General features: G+C 35.8%; 1 protein-coding gene and 1 pseudogene across 1 annotated transcript; one reads left to right on the forward strand and one right to left on the reverse strand.

The window, feature by feature from the left end:
* LOC109055160 overlaps window positions 1–13,178 on the reverse strand; it is a 28,019-nt pseudogene extending 14,841 nt beyond the window's left edge.
* Window positions 13,133–17,728, forward strand: LOC109055161 (probable flap endonuclease 1 homolog). Its single transcript, XM_042718006.1, has 11 exons — window positions 13,133–13,344; window positions 13,739–13,814; window positions 13,946–14,048; window positions 14,140–14,194; window positions 14,994–15,055; window positions 15,159–15,295; window positions 16,184–16,244; window positions 16,496–16,627; window positions 16,919–17,064; window positions 17,210–17,351; window positions 17,432–17,728. Exons 1-11 carry the CDS (start codon window positions 13,263–13,265, stop codon window positions 17,486–17,488), a joined length of 1,053 nt encoding a protein of 350 aa, XP_042573940.1. The 5' UTR covers window positions 13,133–13,262; the 3' UTR covers window positions 17,489–17,728.
* Window positions 17,729–17,779: the final 51 nt, after the last annotated feature.

The raw sequence follows: 17,779 nt of genomic DNA on the forward strand, positions 1-17,779 counted from the left end.
TGTAATTACATTTTTAAGTTATTTAGTTAAAAGATGTTTCCACATATCACCCAGCCCTAGTCTAATCGATCTGATTCCTGTTGCATTTGTCCTCGGCAGTAAGTAACTGAAATACCTATTTTCATTATAGCATTGCTCTCAAAGTCGGCCGTATCTTCCATGTATCTGCCCACCAGCAGCATGGCATTCCCTTTAATCTGGATTTTCTTTGGGTCCGCGAGTGGCTGGTCATCAGGAAAACACTGCAGCAAACCTTTCTGAAGGACTATTAGAGCCTCATGCACATCCCCCTATAAAAACAACATTTTTATCTTATGACAATTTTAATGATGGATAAGACCTCAATCAAAGAGATCTGCATTGGTATAAGCAACATTTAGCTCAATTGTTATACCTTAGACCAGAGCCATTTGGATTCTCTCGATGAAGAGCTCAGAGAGGTGGGAGTTCTCAGCATTGAGCAGGACGTTGAAAGCTGTTTGGTGATGACCAGCTCTTCTGGCCACACGAGCGCTCTGCAGCCAGCACTCACCAACCTGCTCCTCACATGAAGAACTGCAAAGAAGTCTTCATCAGCAGAACAAGCGCACTCTCTCACATCTAAATATATCAGCACTCAAACAGAGTAGTTACAGAATACCTAACCCTAATGAATTAAAATGATTTACAAACAGAAAAGACAATTTACTACTATACTAAAAGTATATTTAATAAAAAGTATATTTAATAATTTAAATATACTAAAAGTATATTTAAAAGCATATTCAAAAATGAACTCATTACTTGGATTTCTGACATGGAAATAAAACATTTTGTATTTTGAACTGAAAGTACACACCTCATATCATACACACCTCTTGCTGAGATTGAGAAGAGCACTCTGCTGGGCCAGGATGGGTTCCTTGGCTCTGAACGAGTTTTGGGTCATATGTTGGCGGGTGTCCCAATAGAGTTTGGGCTCAGGCTTTTTTCTGCGCTTTCCTTCTGCAGCTCAGTGAAGGCATGCTTCAACTCACACAGCATGTGCAGCCTAAGACCCAACACGAAAGTTGAGCATGCTGTATGTGTAGTTTTTTTTTTTCCAAAATGGTCAACCACTAGATTACCTGACAATGTACTCATATCCTCTCTGATAGGTACCACACTCAAAACTGGATGCTGATAAAGGGACGACTTGTTCTTTCCTGGCTATTTTAAGCTTTTCATAGAATGCTTCGGAATCTTGCTTCTTGGCAGCTAGCAACATTTGGCCAAGTCTGACACCCCATGTGCTGGGCTTACAATCTATAAAACCGATATGACAAACATTAACGCTTCTTCAATCTGAAAAACATTTCTATGTTTCTAGAAACAGCAAAAATCCTTTACCAGAGGCGAGATAGTCCTCAACTAAGTCCCACTTTGACAGCTTCCATGCTGCCTCGACCCGGTAAGCATTTAGACCGGACTTCCATCGTGGCCTTTGCAAAGGAAATAACATCAGTTTAAAAACACAAAACCTGGGGCTGCATGAAACAGCGTCAGAATGCTGCGTCTACATCAGTACACCTACCTGCTGGCCAGAACTCCACTGACCTGGGTTATTACTGTAGAGAGTTGGCCAAGACCCAACATACTGTAGAGTTCATAACACCATGATAATGGACAATCTGCATGCAAAGATAAGCAAGTGAGAGGGAAAAGAAGTAGTTACCATAATACTAAAAATTAGAAAATACATGAATAACCATGCAAATGTCAGTGACAGAACACTCTCAAGTTAAACTAAATCAAATCATGTTTCCAATATGATCTTGCTTAAAAGATATGAACCTCACTTGTATTATAAAAGATATTAACTTAAATTACTGCATAGGATTCCACAGGATATAACAACAACAACAAGTCATATCGGATCTACTGAATTTGCCTGGGTAATTCTCAAAATATGCTGCTTGAATTTTCAGTCATGAAAAGCATATCAAATATTCCAGCAACCCCATATAAATTGCATCATTCTATAATTAAATAAAATTAAATGGTTTGACTCTTATGGAGCCCCAAATCTGCATACATACATACATACAGTGTAGTGAAAAGGTTTTTGCCCCCCTTCTTGTTTTTTTTTTTTTTTTTTGCATATTTGTCACACTTAAAAGATTCAGATCATCAAACTAATTTAAATATTACACAAAGATAACCTGAGTAAATACAAAATGCAGTTTTGAAATAAAGATTTAATTTATTAAAGGAAAAAAGCTGTCCAAACCTGCCTGGCACTATGTGAAAAAGTAATTGCAGTAATTGTAAATCTAATAACTGCTTGTGCCACCATTTGAAGCAACAACAGCAATCAAGCGTTTGCAATAACTGGCAATGAGTCTTTCACATCGATGTGGAGGAATTTTGGTCCTCTGTTCTTTGCAGAATTGTTTTTATTCAGCCAGACTGGAGGGTTTTCGAGCCTGAAAGTGGCCTTTGACTTGGCCAAAACCTTAATTTTGTTTTTCTTGATCCACTCAGAGGTGAACTCGCTGGTGTGTTTGGAATCATTGTCCTGCTGCATTACCCAAGTGCGCTTGAGCTAGAGGTCACAAACTGACCGCCAGATATTCTCCTTCAGGATTTTCTGATAGAGTGCAGAATTCATGGTTCCATTAATGGCAAGTCGTCCAGGTCCTGAAGCTGCAAAGCAGCTCCAGACCATCACACTACCACCACCATGTTTGACTGTTGGTATGATGTTTTTTTGTTTTTTTTATGAAATGCTGTGTTGGTTTTACGCCAGATGTAATGGGACACACACCTTCCATAAAGTTAAACTTTTGTCTCATTAGTACACAGAATATTTGCTGAAAAGTCCTGGGGATAATCAAGATATTTTCTGGCAAACGTGAGATGAGCCTTTGTTCTTTTAGGTCAGCAATGGCTTTTCTCCCATGGATGCTGTTTTTGCCCAGTCTCTTTCTTATTGTTGAATCATGAACACTGACCTTAATTGAGGCAAATGAGGCCTGCAGTTCTTTAGATGTTCTGGGTTCTTGTATGACCTCCTAGATGAGTCATGTTGCGCTCTTGGAGTAATTTTGGTAGGCCGGCCACTCACCACTGTTCCAAGTTTTATCCATTTGTGGATAACGGCTCTGACCATGGTTCGCTGGAGTCCAAAAGCCTTAGAAATGGCTTTATAACCCTTTCCAGACTGATACATATCATGTATTTGGTTTCTCAGCTGTTCTTGAATTGCTTTAGATTGCAGCATGATGTGTTGCTCTTTAAGCATTCTTCACTTTGTCAGAAGGTCTATTTAAGTGATTTCTTGATTCAACAGGTCTGGCAGTAATCAGGCCTGGGTGTGGCTAGTGAAATATAACTCAGCTTTCTAAAGTAATGTGCTTAATCACAGTTCTTTCATGATTTAACAGGTGGGGCATTTAATTTTTCACATAGGGCCAGGTAGGTTTGGACAGTTTTTTTCCTTTAATAAATGAAATCATCATTTCAAAACTGCATTTTCTATTGACTTGCATTATCTTTGTGTAATATCAAAATGTTTGATGATCTGAATCTTTGTAGTGTGACAAATATGCAAAAAGAAAAGAAAAAAAAGAAGAAAAAGCAGGAAGGGTGCAAAAACCTTTTCACGGCACCATACATACATACATAAATAAAGGAAAATTACTTGATAAAACAAAAACAATTCAATTTTTAATTCAGAGTAATCCTAAATGTAATTCTACATGCTAAATTTTTTGTAATACTTTTTCCTTTATTAATTATTTTCTGTATTTTTTTACTTTACACACTGTCCAGATTTCTATGGGATACTGCAGATCAATGGGAGAATTCCAAGATATTTTCACCAAGTTATTTTTCATATTATGTCGAATTACAATTTTCCATAAATATAAACAGCTGTATAAACAAACTTTATTTATTTATTTGTTTGTTTGTTTGTTTTTTAAAATTTTGGTCTTTCATAGACACTGTATCATTTGTGCAAAATTATATAGTGTTGATAATCACTCCTCACTGATAATCACTCCTCACTGTTAACTAACTTGTCTGTTTGGACACTGGAAGCACACACTGACCTGAATTTGGCAGCTACTCATACGAATAAGTGTGTGTGTGGTTCTCACCTGGTCTGGATGGCTCTGTCGTAGCAGGCAGTGGATTCACGCAGTAGTCCAATGCTCTCATGCTCCAGGATCTGCTCTCTCAATGAAGGCTCCTCTTTCCTCAGAGCATTCACACCCCTCATGCCATCTGGCTCGTGCATAGCTGCATATATAGTCTAGAATAGGACCAGCAAAACAGACAGGTTACAACAGAACTTAAGAGTACATCTGATTTCTAGACAAATTACAACAAGATTAATGTACATTAATGTGTGAATATTTTCAAACCCTAAGCATATTTGATAGATCAGATTGTATTTTATTATATTACATGACTTTCTGGAATAAAAACTTCTGATTGATAAACTGTAGCATTGTACAAAGTACATAACAGCAGTTTTCTCAGGCAACTGATTTTCTACAGTACATATACTACAGTTCAAATGTTTGGGGTCAGTAAGTGTTTTTTTTTTTTTTAATTGATCAAAAGTGATGGTAAAATCTATTTCAAACAGATGCTGTTTTTTTTTTTGCACTTTCAATTTATCAAAGAATCCTGAAAAAAAAGTGTGTCATGGTTTCCATACAAATATTAAGCAGCACAGCTGTGTTCAACATTGATAATAAAAATAAATGTTTTATGAACACTAAATTTAAATATTAGAATGATTTCTGAAGAATCATGTGACACATGTGTTTATTTATATGTTTGTTTGTATTTTTTACAAGTTTTGGTCCATCATAGACTCTGTATCATTTTGCACAAAAAAAAATATATTTGTTTTTGTTAAATATGCAAAATTATATAGAGTTGAAATATATAAATCATACATGTCACTAGTGTTACATTGTTTAACTTCTAGTTTACTTCTAGTTTACTTATTCGTGGTTGACACTGAAGACTAAAATAATGGCTGCTAAAAATTCAGCTTTATCATCACAGGACTAAGTTACATTTTAAAATGTATTAAAATACAAAACAGCTATTTTAAATTGTAATAATATTTCACAATGTTACTGTTCTTACTGTATTCTTGATCAAATAAATAGTGAGCATAAAATCATGAAAGAAAGTGAAAGTCGTGACATTTGTCAAGTATGGTAACCCATACTCGAAATTGGTGCTCTGCATTTAACCCATCCAAGTGCACACACACAGCAGTGAGAAGTGAACACACCGTGAACACACACCCGGAGCAGTGGGCAGCTATATCCAGCACCCGGGGATATAACTGGGGGTTCAGTGCCTTGCTCAAGGGCACTTCAGCAATGGGTATTGAGGGTGGAAGAGAGCGCTGTTCATTCACTACCTCCCACCTACAACTCCTGCTAGCACCGAGACTCGAACCTGCGACCTTCTGGTTACAAGTCCAAATCTCTAACCGTTAGGCCATAAGCGTGAGCCTTCGAAAACATTACAAAACAAAAAAACGTAATGACCTTAATGACCAAACTTTTGAACAGAAGTGTGGCTGTGTTCCTTTCATGTATTTCATATCATTCTTGTGTCAAATTTGAACATAAAAGTAATTACTTTATGGAATTTTTTCTTTCGTATTTTTGACTCAAGTCAAAAATAATGACTTTATTCAATAATTCCTTTGTCAACGGTCTATTTGTAGCGAAGGTCTAGTCTTGAGCGACATGGGGGTAAGTGATTAATGACAAAATTTTCATTTTGGGATGGAGTATCCCTTTAATATCCTAAGGATTTTTGGCATAAAAGAAAAATCGATCATTTTGACCCATACAATGTATTGTTGGCTATTGCTACAAATATACCTGTGCAACTTATGACTGGCTTTGTGATCCAGGGTCACAAATAATAATATTTAAAGGGAATTGGAGAAGTAAAATTCAATAAAGAGCAAAAGACATATTGCCTATTATCATTCCCAAAAAATGTCAAGACATGAATAAATAATAACCATCAGCTTTTAGGGAAGAAAACAGGACTGAATTAAATTAAAATGTTATCTAATAAGTGACCTGTGGCTGCGCCTGCTCTCTGGCATGTTTGCCTGGCCTCTTGTTGATACTCAGACTCTGCAGCTTGTGGCGGGACCACTGAGTGAGGTGGTCCAGCACAGAGAAGACGGTTTGTGTGCTGAGCTGACTCAGACTGGAGGCGTTCTCCTGCAGTCGCATTAACCGCGGGTCACCCTCCTTTAGCACTGCCATCATCTATTCATTCAACTACAGGACCCAAACAGAAACACTATTTTAAGCATTTCACTATCTCTTTTACTAGATTTCACTGAGAAAAACTGCATGAGCAGTTTCCTATCAAAAATGAATTGTGGGTCCTTTCCACAGAGCTTGAATTTGCACCTCTCGCTGCTTCTCCTGAGTGCATCCAATCAGCACATAGACCAAAATATGGGGTAGCGGATGGTCACTTTGTAATCATGCTTTATGATATAGCTACAGCAGTTGAACACTTTGCCAGCAAGTTCATGTCTAACCTGAAACACATTCAAAAATAAGGTTGAATTAGCCTTTTAGGTATATCTGAGGCTGGAAAACAAATGGATGTGGACTTACTTTACTGATGAGATATCCTGCCCATGTTGCAGACCAGTCAGAGAATTTGCTTCCACGGCTGGTAAGATACAGTATATAGGATTTTTAAGGTCTTATACCTTTAGATGATAAAAACAAGTCTGTTTTATGAACACTGGATACACAATAAGCAGCAGACAACAAGCCAAGAATAAGGATCATGCCCAACCTTGTATTGAGATGCAGCTCCAGGATTTCCTGAATCTGCTCTGGGAATCTTCTCCATAGACGGCGACCTGGCGAGTCAGTCCTGCCCTCCCGACATTCAAATAATGACAGCAGTTCCTGAAACAGAAGGTTACAGAGTTGAACTATCCTAAAACTTACAACATATTGGTACCACAACATTTATCTGCTGATATTTGAGATTTTTTTAATTTATCAGTATCAGTCGATATCTAGAATTTTAAATATGCATGCTCATTTCCACAATTTTCACATTTAGATTACCTTTGTCATCATCTAACGCCCACTTAAAGTTAGTTTTTAAACACACTATTGATTTAATAACACTAGCCTGAATGCAGTACTCAATGGTTATCATTTTTCATACTGTACATGCCTAAATTCACTTGCAGCATTTCAATCTGATTTTAGTTTTTAATATTTAATTTTTAAATTTACTGAGACAAAATGATATAAAACTGAAATATCAACCATTTATCAGGCTAACATTTGTATATAGTTTAATTCTATGCTTCTATCCATTTCAAGCGAGTAAAAAACTGACTAAAAATCTACTTGCTAAACACTTTTAAAAGCTCAATGCAAGACTAAAAGTGAGTCACAAAGGTCATTATCTTTATCATAGTGTGAGCTCTCACATCATCTGCATAGGCTGTAAAGGCTCTGGTCAGCTCTGTCAGTAGTTCATAGGCAAAGTTTGGATCGTCGATCCCACTCTAAAAGCATAAAGACATTCTCTTGATTCCGTGCTTAACACTCAAAATGCCTAAAATGCAAAGCTTCACACTTAAAACACGATCTTCATGATTCTGCTTGACACATACAGGAACAAAACTGTCTGAGGAACGTCTTACCACAAATGTCGAGCCAGTTCCCTGAGTGTCAGCGGGTGACAAATCAAGTCGAACGGGATCAATTGCTCCCAACTCCCCCAGGCATTCCCCACACAAAAGCCTGGTTTAAGGATTGACGTCCTGGCAGCCCCAGAGCAACACCGTCACTAACTGAGAGATCACTGGCTCTACCATCTCACTGTCCAAGACATGCTTTAACAGAGCATCCTGTAGAACAAACGAATACAATGTAAATCAACCTTTCAGGCCCTTGATGTGTTTTATTTTAAGCCTCCTCAAAATAAAGACACCTATACGTGTATCTGCATCCAAGCTGGAAATGCTTTCTTATTTATTAAGAGTGAGTCTGACCTGGTTCTTGTATATCATCTCCTTCAGGCTGGTGAGTGCATGGATGCGTACGTCCACATTCTCATGCTGGATGGCCCGCATGGAGAGCTGAAGCGCTGCCTGCATGTCAGTGCTCTTTCAGCTTTGCTGTTGTTGACCATAATTATTAAAATGATTTCATTTTATAGATCTGACTTTTATGTTGTTTTATTTTTTTTTGTTCTTTGATGAGATAATTAGTTTGTTTAGGTTGTACCTTACGGTAATCTTGAAGGAAACTGTGAATGTTTTTCAGTTTTGGGTGGTCAGGGAGTAAGTAGATTTCATGAAGAAAGTCTTGCATTTCCTACCTAAGATAAGAAAATCATGAAAAAAAGATTTTACCAAGAAAAACAAAATGCAAATTAATAACAAATGATATTTAGTATAATTAATTAGTGTTAGAGTGCAGTCGTTAAAATAATTTCTCCTTTAATATGCAGAGACAATAAACTAAACTGGCTCAGCCAATAGCATGAATTTGGGGTGGCAATATCTATTTGTCCAACTAATGGAGGAGGGGGGAGTGTTCAACCTGACTGAAAATAATTTTTGCAACTCCATTTGATGATGCTATAGTTGTGCAAAAATTACACACTTTACTTTTAATAAGTATGTTGTCAACACATTAATAAAAAACATCTATCTAGTGCTATCAAATGATTATTCACAATATTTATATAATTTTTTATAATTATATAAAATATTTATATAAACATTTATATAATTTGTATATTTTATATAAATACACACACATACAGTATACATTTTTAAAATACTTTTACATGTATATATTTATATAATTTATTTTACAAATAAATACATTTAATATATAACCATAACATATAGTGTGTGTGTTTATATTGACAGAGTAAATATACAAAGTAAACACACATGTATTATGTAAACAAAAGCTTTTATTTTGGATGCGATTAATCGCGATTGATCGTTTGACAGCACTAATAAAAACATATAAAAAAACATCAAAAACCTTATAAAGAAATAAAACTAAATCTAACCTACAACATAAAAGAGAAAGGAGGAATGGCACACACCTGTTTTCCACTATGAGGTAGTACATGATCACTGCCGTCTCTTTAAGCTGGATGGAGATGAGAGGTAATAGAGCAACGATTACATGACTCAGAAGCAGACCCAGGTAAGACAGTGCACGGAACAGTCCCATGTCCTGTAAACAAACAAGATAACAATAAAGCCCATATCCTTGTTATTTTGTGGGTAAAGTGCAATTACAATTTCATCCTCTGGCCTGACTGCATATTAGATACAGATGGTTCTTGCTGTGCTTAAACGTTAAAATATAAATGCAAATCTGGTGTCCTGCTGAGCTCCCTGCAGTTATTAAAGAACAATCTGGATCTTATCGGCAGCACTCTCATGCATGTGGTGCTTCTGATCCTCTTCATAATCTGTTTGCACAGCTGCTTCTGTGCATTCACACCACACAACGAGAAGCACACCTGCAGCAGAGCTCTGGGAAGTCGTCCTTGTACCTCAGGCCAGTTCTGAGTGTGGTCATCATCTTCACTCGGACTGAGCTGATGTGCTTTGGATCCATTAGCTTCATCAGGGCCATTAAACTGTTCAGAGCCTGAATGGAGAAAAAAGGTCATAAATTTACAGACATAATGTCGCTAGAACAATCTTGCTACGTCAAGTACTAAGTTTTCTCAAGAGCTCCTACAGCTTTTGATTCTTTGAACTATATAACCCACACACTGATAAAGATTACATACTTAAAATCCAGAGTTTATGGAGAACTATACTTGTCTTGTGACATGACAAAAAAAGCCATTTCTTCATTTTCTTTCATAAAATGATTCATATTATTTTTCTCTGAGAACAAAAAATGAGAATTTGCAAAGAATGTTTGCTTTAGTTCACAAGTAAGACTAAACATTTAATTTTCTAACACTTTTTTGGTGTTTGAGTTTTTTTTCTATAATTTTTGATGCATAACAGCCTGCTCCTGTATTGATTCGGTCAATTCAAAACGTTTTATTTTTCATATAAGAGAGAAAGTCATCACGTGGATTTGGAACAACATGACAGAAAGTAAATAATGAAAGAATTTTCATTTATGGCTGAACTATCCCTTTTGTCCTAACCAGCCATGACAAGCAATGAAGAACAGAACATATTGCCCCACCCCCAGAAAAATCACACTGGTTCAAAATCCAGCTGCATATAACAGCATATTAAAAATTAAATATATTCTGACAGGTGGATTTGTCCTTTTCCACAGCATTTTGCTTTCAGTGAGGACAGAAAATAAACTATTACAGTATGCTATGCCTAGAACATGGTGTATGGTCAAATTATAATGCAAGAAAACAGATCATAGCTACTGAAAGCTAATGTTTCTCATTAAAACCAGACGAATAGTATTCAACACCTACCATTTTCTTTTTCTCTTTCTCTCCAGCACTAGAGCTCAATAGCTGCATGTTGAAGAAAGCCAGAGTGCCCAGGAGCTTGGGCTGCAGATAATCTGCCTGCACAGACATACAGTACCGTGACAGACAGCATTATTTCCAGAACAATGACTATAATAGAAAACTGAAATTGTAACTGAAACTCCAAAGCATTCAACTGTGCTTGAATCAGTTTGTAAAAGATTAATTGCTAGATACTCAAGGGCCTTAATCTGATGATTATTATTAGAGCAGCTGTACCATGCATCCTGGGGTGGTGATTTCTCTTGGGCCCTGGCAGGGGTCGTCACTGGAGGCGAAAGAAGCTAAAATAGCAAGTCCATTAAAGACCTGCTGGTAGTGTTCGCCTAGACGCAAGAGCAGCTCATTATGAAGACCTTGGAAATCCTGTCTCAGCAGACTGCCCAGTTCAATTTCTGTCTCATTCTGTGAAAATAATAATAATAATATAAAAAATATATATTTTCCTCACTACTCTCCTGATTTCATAATAGGCAATATGTCTTTTGCTCTTTATTGAATTTTAAATATTTCCAGTCCTCCTTGGTACAGGAACAGACAAGACGGGAGAATATATATTTGAAGTTATTGATTAGCATTTCTCTGCGGTTGACATTCAGTTGCTTGGCAATAGTGCGGATCAGGGCTGAAGCTGTAGGAAGGACCTGTAGTGTCCGCTGTGAACAAAGAGATAGAGAAAGCTCATTACTTCAGTCAAATTAGCGTAGGGCTGCTCGATTATAACAAAAATCATTATCATGATTATTCTGGTCAATACTGTAATTACTATTATTTAAAACGATTATTAGAAGGCCATATGAATAAAACTTTATATCAGGGTTTCCCATACATTGATTTATTTTTGGCAGGCTGCCCACAATATCAAAACTGACCGCCACAAATAGATTTTCCAAAAGGCTTTGACTTCGTTGAATAAACATGAGCACTGCACAATTAAAAATCAGAAACCAGCACGGGTGTTTTTATATCACTGTATTTCAGAGGGAAACCAACTGTCTTCAGAAAATTTTCGATGTCATTTTCATTTCATCTTGCATGTAATGTCTGATAAAGCAGCGTTTGTGAGCTCAGCACCACTTTGTGCACAGCCGTTACCAGAGAAACCTCTATCTCTCCCGTTCTAATAACGCCTACTGCTGGCAGAAAATTAATTTGCATATATATATATATATATATATAAATGGCTGTTAATGGTCTTCAGGGAAACCTCCCAGAGTCACAATGCATGTTAAAAGCACCATTGATGCTGCCTTGAGTCTTGGCTCCCGTGAGACATTATAAGCCAAGTAGAGTCCCATATGATGGCCACTTCTCTTGAGAAGAAAAGGCCTTGCAAAATATCTGTCAGCACCGTTAATGAAGTTACTAACAACACCTGAGCTGAGGCATATGAGGACAAATTAAGGATGGTGGGGGTCAGGTAAATGTCACAAAAAAAAAGCCAAATTTCCACCACCATTGGCCACTGTGGTGATGGTCTGACCATGAGATTCATATGCACTAGATCTTGCATTAAACATATTAGCTCTGTGGAAAAAAACGCCAAATAGGACTGGACCCTTGGCTCTGAAAATATGAAGCAAGGAACAGATGACTGACGAGATATCACAGATATTCACATGAAGATCTTCACATTCTGGGCAAGCAGCAATTCGCAAGAGGCGGTTAATGGTCCATTTATTGAAATCTGTGAAGGGAGAATGGAGGCAGACAGGCTCAGAACTGGTCTTCTTACATAACTCTAGAGCAACTAAAATGTGAGAAAAAAAAACTGAGTAAAACTAAACATGAAACTAAACATGGACTAAAAGCAGTAAAATTATACTGGAAAGAGACTCGTTTACATGAGAAGGATGAAGAGAAAGTTCCAATAGATTCAAATATTCTATTAATTTGTTTAAAGGGACAGTTCAGAAAAAACTGTCATAATTTCATATTCTGCATGTTGTTAAAAACCATGAAAACTTCCTTTCTTCTGCTGAATATAAAGGTATTTTTCAGAAAGGTCTCAGTGGTTTTTGTTCCTCCATAAAATGGCAGTCAATGCTCCCCAAAATTCTTTTTGTTATGCATACAATGATATGATAGAAAAATGACAGTATTTATATTTTGCAGTGATATATAAATGTTTAATTGCGATTAGTCGCATTCAAAATAAAAGGTTTTGCTTACATAATATATGTATATTTATTATATATATATATATATATATGTATATATATATATGTATGTATGTATATAAATACACACACAAACAGTATATATTATAAAAATAAAAAAATAATAATTTCCATGTATATGTGTTGAGGACACTTTACAAGATAATTTAACAAGAGAACCTATCGTTATTAGCAGCCATTGAGGTTACCTGGCCAGTTCTTGCAATGCAGGAATCACTGCTGACATCTCCAGTTCTTGCTCCATTTTTACTGGGAAAATTTAGGCCGAACTGACCTAATAAAACATTTACACAATCTTTCAGACTCAAAGTCTGTCCGTCCTCTGCTTCCACACGCGCATCACTTTCAAAAGTATTTTCGCACTGGAGCTTTGTCTACGGCAAGCGAGTTGTGTGACGAGTTGGCGACAGTCGCGGTGGCCTATCAGCGCTCTGTTACCTCGGCAACCATAGCACAATGCGGAAATGAAGCTGTGTGATGAATGACAACAACAACTGTCGTACCTGCGCGATTTAAAGTCGGTTTTAATTTAATATGGGGATTACAAAGTTAGCGAATCTAATTGATTTTGACGCGTCAGAGTCTATACGCAACAAAGAGATCGGCGATTATTCTGGTAAGATCAATGTATCACTGTTGAAAATGTAAGAGAACAGCTAACAATTGGAAAATAATGCATCCAATAATATATTAAACCTCATCGAAAGAAGACAAAACAGTAAGATAAACCATTGACAGGCGAAAAATGAATCTCGAATCTACTTTTCAGAGTTAGATTGTTATTAGTGGTTATCTAACGTTACTCAGAAAGGCCTCTATATATGTGTGTGTGTGTGTGTGTATAGACTTGTTATAGCACTTTAACATGTTATTACTCTTTTGTTGGTTTTGATTCTATTCTCATTTGTTAGTCGCTTTGGATAAAAGCTTCTGCTAAATGTAAATGTAAGTACATCTCTTCTTTTTTATTTGCATAAATCTGTACTCATGGTCATATATCTGTGATTTAGGGAAGATCATTGCACTGGATACATCTATTGTGGTGAATCAGTTTCGCTCGGCTCTCCCCAGTCATCTGAAGCTAAGGTCAGTTCAGCATAAAGTATTATTCAGTCACAGAGCTTGTTAAAATACATTAATATCAGAGTCTTTTGTAAATATTATGAGGTTTTAGGTATAGTTGTGTTATCTTATAATATGAACATGTGATGCTGCAGCCCTCTCACAGGCTTGTTTTACCGCACTCTCACTTTCCTGGAGCATGACATCAAGCCTGTCTTTGTTCTTGATGGCAGACCACCTGATCAAAAGAGAGCTGTGGTGAGAATAATCATTTAGTAATCCTATACATGTAATAATTGTGTAATTATTTTGTATGTAATAATATATCATATAATTGTAATCCCTCTAGCTGGAGAAAAGAGCTCAAAGCACAGGCTGGAACAGCTTACACAGCTCCAACACAGGTGTGTGCAGTTGTATTGTAAATATGTGGTGAAAACAAACCCAGTGAAACAGTAATATTGTGAAATATTTGACTTGTTTTCTATTTTAATTAGTGCTGTCAAATGTTTAATCGCGATTAGTCGCATTCATAATAAAAGGTTTTGTTTACATAATATATGTATATTTATTATGTATATATAAATACACACACAAACAGTATATATTTAAAAAAAGAATAATTTCCATGTATATGTTTATATGAATAATTGATATTATATATAAATATTTTAAATGCATTAACATAACATATTTTTCTTAAATATATACATGCATGTGTGTGTATTTATATATACATAATAAATATACACAGTACAAACACATATATTATGTAAACAAAAACTTTTATTTAGGATGAGATTAATAACGATTAATCGTTTGACAGCACTAATTTTAATATGTTTTAAATGTAATTTATTCGTTTGATTGTAAAGCAGCCATTACTCCAGATGTCAGCGTCACATGATCCCTCAGAAATCATTCTAACATGCTGCTCATGAAACATTTCTTATCATTACCAGTGTCGAAAACAGTTGTGCCGCATAATCTTTTTGTAAAAAGTTATACTTTTTCATGAATAATGAATAGAAAGTTCAAAAGAATAGCATTTATTTGAAGTAGAAATTTTCGACATAAATAATGAATTTCCTTTCATTAAAATAAAACTATTCATTATATTGTTTTCATCACACTGTTTCAGCTAATCATTATTTCTAGTGTGCTGGTGAATATGGCCTTTATGTATACCGTTTTGTACTTTAGTGTCCAACTTTAAACAGGACTGCCTGCGTCTCCTGCACCTCATGGGTGTGCCATGCATCAAGGTATTTTAATTTAGTTACATGTATACAAATAAATCCTCACACATATTAATTTGAGAGGTTTTTGTTTGATTTATTTGGACTTTCTCATCACCGTGAATGTCAGGCTCCAGGTGAAGCAGAAGCGCTGTGTGCCCACCTGGTCAAAAGTGGCACAGTTAATGCTGTAGCTTCAGAGGATATGGACACGCTGGCGTTTGGAGGGACTGTTCTGCTCCGCCAGCTCAATGCAAAGAGAGACAGGTGAAAAAGTAGTCTGATTGTAGATCTTGCCGGAGAACATTAGCAATAATATTGTTTTAGTTTTCACATTAAAGTATAAAACATTCTTTGGTTACTCTTTATTTTGAGTTGTCCTTGTTACAGTGAATTTATACATTTAAGTACTGAGTAATATTAATTAACTACATGCAATTACTATATGGTTAGGGTTAGGATTAGGGTTTGGTTTAGGGTTACTTGCATGTAATTATACATAATTTATTGTTATTATAATGGTAAGCACATGTAACGTGTAACAAGGACACCTTAAAATAAAGTGTTACCCATGCTTTTTTTAAAATACAGCTACAAATTACAAATATTTGCTATGACTTTATCTTACAAGCATATGAATATAGATGAATACATTCACAAAGATTTAAGCAAATGTAAATATAAAACATAAGGCATGAATGGTGTGCAACATTTATTCCATCTACAGGCTGGCTCATAGGATTAATCCTCATGAGCTCAATTTTTAGAGCTTTAAATAAATTATGCTTTATAATTGTAATAATAATATTACGCGTTAAAATATTAATAATGGATATTTTATTAGTGACGTTAATAATTATTATGAAGGTTGTTGTTTTTATCATATCACCTTTTGCAAACCAAATTATTTGTTACAAGTATTGCATAATACATATATTATTTCATGTCATATTGACTATATATATATACATTTATAGAATTACAGGTATTAATAGTAATTCCTACACATATTTGGAAAGGCATGTTTCCTGACATGTTAAATTGACATAGAGATAAAGAATGTTTTTATTAATGACCTTCTGTTTAATTGTGTATTACAGCAATATTTACAGCAATAACTATCACTGTTATGTCTTTAAATCATTTCTCTCACAGTGAGGTCACAGAGTACTCCTTACCAAAGCTATTGAAAGCTCTACAGCTGACATATATAGAGGTATTTTCAGTGTCTTGCTATCTTTTTACTAGATTGCTGACACTTGTTCTGTATTTTTGAAACAAATCCAAGTGCCTGAATGTAAATAGCTGCTAATATTCATATCTAAAATGTATCAATGAAATTGGCATAAATTCTGAATGTAGTGGTTGTAAATTATTTTAGATCTTGAGTACCATTAGAATTAGATGGTTATTGTTAAAATAGTGTGTCTTGGTTTGCTTAATTTTCTTCCTGTGTCTCTTTCATAGTTTGTTGACCTGTGTATCTTGCTGGGCTGTGACTACTGCGAGAAGATCGGGGGTCTTGGGCCGAGGCGAGCACTGAAGCTTATTAAACAACACCGTACAATAGAGGGTGTGATGGAACATGTCAACAGAAAGGTGCTTTTTCAGGGAAAAAAAAATATAAGCCAAAAAAATCAAGCACTGCTAAAGTTAGCGGGAATTGTGTTCGTCTTTTGTGATTTATATCCGAATATCTGAATTACATCATGACTTTAGAAGTCTGTAGAAGGCAACATTCTGATAGATTTGACATCATTTGTTCACCCTCAAGTACTTTTAAAACCCTATTTTCTTTCTTCTGTGGAACACAAAAATAGATGTTCAGAAGAATGTTCAGGTTGTTCATACATCAAAATAAACGGCAACTTTGGCTGTCAATTCTTCCAGACACACCCAATCCCTCCAAACTGGCAGTACAAGGATGCCCGCAAGCTGTTTTTTGAAACCCCAAAAATCGACGACCCTGTCCTGGCCTGGAGTGAGCCTGATGAAGAGGGTCTGGTGCAGTTCCTGGGCGAAAAGAGGCTTTTGAAGTACATATCTGTGTTCTAGTATTTACTAGTATCTGACATTATTTGATCAAGAGTGAGATATTAACTGATGTTATTTAATATTATTAGTTTTTTTGTTGTGCATTTAACCTTTCTTTGGGTATGTGACGGTATTCACTGTTTAAAGGGAAGAAAAGGTGCGTGGACGCATGAAGAAGTTTCGTGAGTCTCTCTTAAAGAGAAGAAAAAAGAGGGAGGTGGATGAGAAAATGGGCCAAACTAGACAGTCACGTCTTGAAGAATTTTTCCCTGCGGCACGGAGGAGAAAGGTCAGATATCAATTAAGAAGTAGTGTAAATTGATTGCTTGCTTGAACGTTGTAACAAACAATCTTATCTTCCTTATCTAGGCTGTGTCTGCAGCTGTGGAAGCATCCAGTGGGAGAAAGCGATCAAAAATGAAATAAGAAGGACCCTTTTGAATCATGAATCTAAAAGTATTGATCAAACCATCATGTGGACCGAAGAGTCAAAAGTGTAATGGCATGGATCTTTTTTAGATGTGTATTTTGAGGTTTTATATTGTTCAAAGGCAACACCAGTGCCAAGAAAATATATATTTTTAAGGTTTTTGTATCATGTAGCCTACAAAATTGTTCAGGAGCCTGTATGTAATTACAGTAAACTTCTTTTTATTTCTAAAAGTATACTGTGTTTCTTTGTTGCCGTAGTAGTGTGGTTTGTGTTGAAACTAATAG

Source organism: Cyprinus carpio, chromosome B2 (genome assembly GCF_018340385.1).
Source record: "Cyprinus carpio isolate SPL01 chromosome B2, ASM1834038v1, whole genome shotgun sequence".
In the NCBI taxonomy this organism is placed as follows: Eukaryota; Metazoa; Chordata; class Actinopteri; order Cypriniformes; family Cyprinidae; genus Cyprinus; species Cyprinus carpio.

What these genes read in the sequence shown, in the direction of transcription:
- LOC109055161 (XM_042718006.1), top strand. Translation starts at nt 13,263, where the DNA reads ATGGGGATTACAAAGTTAGCGAATCTAATTGATTTTGACGCGTCAGAG. An exon ending in CTGATCAAAAGAGAGCTGTG is followed by an intron (nt 14,049 to 14,139) that starts GTGAGAATAATC and finishes TAATCCCTCTAG; the next exon opens with CTGGAGAAAAGAGCTCAAAG. An exon ending in TGGAACATGTCAACAGAAAG is followed by an intron (nt 16,628 to 16,918) that starts GTGCTTTTTCAG and finishes CAATTCTTCCAG; the next exon opens with ACACACCCAATCCCTCCAAA.